This window comes from Daktulosphaira vitifoliae, unplaced genomic scaffold (genome assembly GCF_025091365.1).
Source record: "Daktulosphaira vitifoliae isolate Bord-2020 unplaced genomic scaffold, ASM2509136v1 Scaffold_5, whole genome shotgun sequence".
NCBI classification, from domain to species: Eukaryota; Metazoa; Arthropoda; class Insecta; order Hemiptera; family Phylloxeridae; genus Daktulosphaira; species Daktulosphaira vitifoliae.
In genome coordinates, this window is record NW_026099576.1 from 25,342,001 (window position 1) to 25,343,947 (window position 1,947).

The 1,947-nt window shown below is 22.6% G+C and overlaps 1 protein-coding gene across 1 annotated transcript in view; it reads right to left on the reverse strand.

Moving 5' to 3' along the window:
- Nucleotides 1–246: 246 nt before the first annotated feature.
- LOC126906844 (maltase A1-like) overlaps nucleotides 247–1,947 on the reverse strand; it is a 9,873-nt gene continuing 8,172 nt past the window's right edge. Inside the window, exon 10 of the mRNA XM_050687743.1 lies at nucleotides 247–426. Coding sequence (XP_050543700.1) covers nucleotides 327–426 — 100 coding nt within the window. The 3' untranslated portion in view covers nucleotides 247–326. The remainder of the gene's footprint in view (nucleotides 427–1,947) is intronic.

The following is a 1,947-nucleotide window of genomic DNA, read 5'->3' on the forward strand; positions in this document are numbered from 1 at the left end:
AATACTAGTGCTTTAAATCAATTTTTGAATTTTTGATAGTTATTTACATATCTTATTTTTTTTTTTGTAAATCATTGTAAACATGAAAATAAAAGTATGCCTTTTACAGGAGAAAACGTAAAATATAATAAATAAAAATAATAATGATTTAGTAAGTCATAAACACTACTACTAAAATGAATTATCAATATTTAGTTTCGTGAAATCTGTACATAAAAAATATTTAACAGCAAAAATGAAAACTAATTATTTTTAAATATTTAAGTTAATTTTTATTCAAGACGAATTCGTTAAAAAACTACATTATTGCAATTATAATCATAAATTTACTTCAAGTCAGTTGTGTCATTTTCAATTATATCAGCAGTAGTTAAAACATAAGAACTCTTAGGTGTCAACCGTATATCAGAAGACAAAAACTCATCGCTGTAAAAATAAAAATTATTTTAGAATTTAAATACTTTAATATTTATTGCTTAAGGAATAGTAAAAACATATAAATATTGTTTTTACTTCTTCTCAAATTACAATTAAATAGAATAATAGTATTTTATTTATTTATTTAATGATATTTCGTAATATTTATAATTTGCGTAAAGTTACATTATAAATAAACCCACATTTTATCGATAAATTATGATTTTTTTCATTAAAATTTATAAATTAAATTTTTAAATTGATTTTTCCTAACTTTTGTTATTGTAAAAATAAATTACTTCTAAGGGTTGATTTCAGGGGTAACTTTCGAAAGTTAAGCGGAAATCTATTATTATTTTTTTACCATAAAGTGAGAATAGTCTAAATAAAATTTTGACTGGTCGATAACCAATATTGTATTATTACGGTTCCAATCGGGTATCGTGGGATACCTGTAGGAACAAAGTTCCTTTGGCTAAAATAATAGTAACACAATTGTCTAAAAAAATACTAATTGTCATTTAATTTATATTTTTTTGCTTTCTATTTGAATTTTGGTTATTGATTTTTAAGTACAGTATTTTAAAAAATAAAAGTTAACATAAAATAAAAGGAAAAATAATAGTGATTTAAATGATTAAATAAAAAAATTATTGCATAATATTTGACACAATATATTTTAATTATATTATTATAATAGTAAAAAAAATAAGTAAACAAAACATTAAGAACATTCATATGTGAATTATGGAATAATGACACATGTACATTGCTTATATAAAACTATGTATCTTTAATATATAAAGGTGCAACGGAGTAGGATAGGAAAAAGAAGATAACACAGTGAGGAACAGGGAGAACGAGAAATGTATTTTACACTAAACGTTTGAATTTATTAATGGATATGTATAAAGAACATCGTAGCTTTTTTTCGTTATATAATTTCATTACTCGACTTGTCTCGTATTTTTTTGAGTTAGGTTCCGCCGAAAAACCCATAATATCCTTATCCCCACCTGCCGTAAGGCACTTCTTTTCCATAGGTTCCCATTTAATTTTCGAAAGTTACCTCTAAAATCTACCCTTAGAAATAATATATTCTTACAATATAATTTACACTAACAGTTATTAATAAATATAAATTTAATGTCAATCTATACATATAAATAAAAAATCATTTTTTTACAAAATAATGGGAACTTTTTTTTGGTTTTATGGTATTTACATGACAGCTGTATCTTTACAAGAATGCCTCTCATTAAATATTATTAAATTTAAAATGATTTTCTTTATTCATTTTTATTGTTAATACAAGTTTTTAATACACTAAAAGAGGCAACAGGATAATTTATTCCCCAAACCTACCATACCTCCTTAACCAGCAAACAAGAATTTATTTAATTCATAATCGCCGAAACCGAATGTAAAAAGAACAGTCATTAAGTCAAACATTTATTATTATATTTTTTATAAATTAAAAAAACAAATTATACTTTATTCTATTTTAATAAAGTTATAGTTGGTGAAATG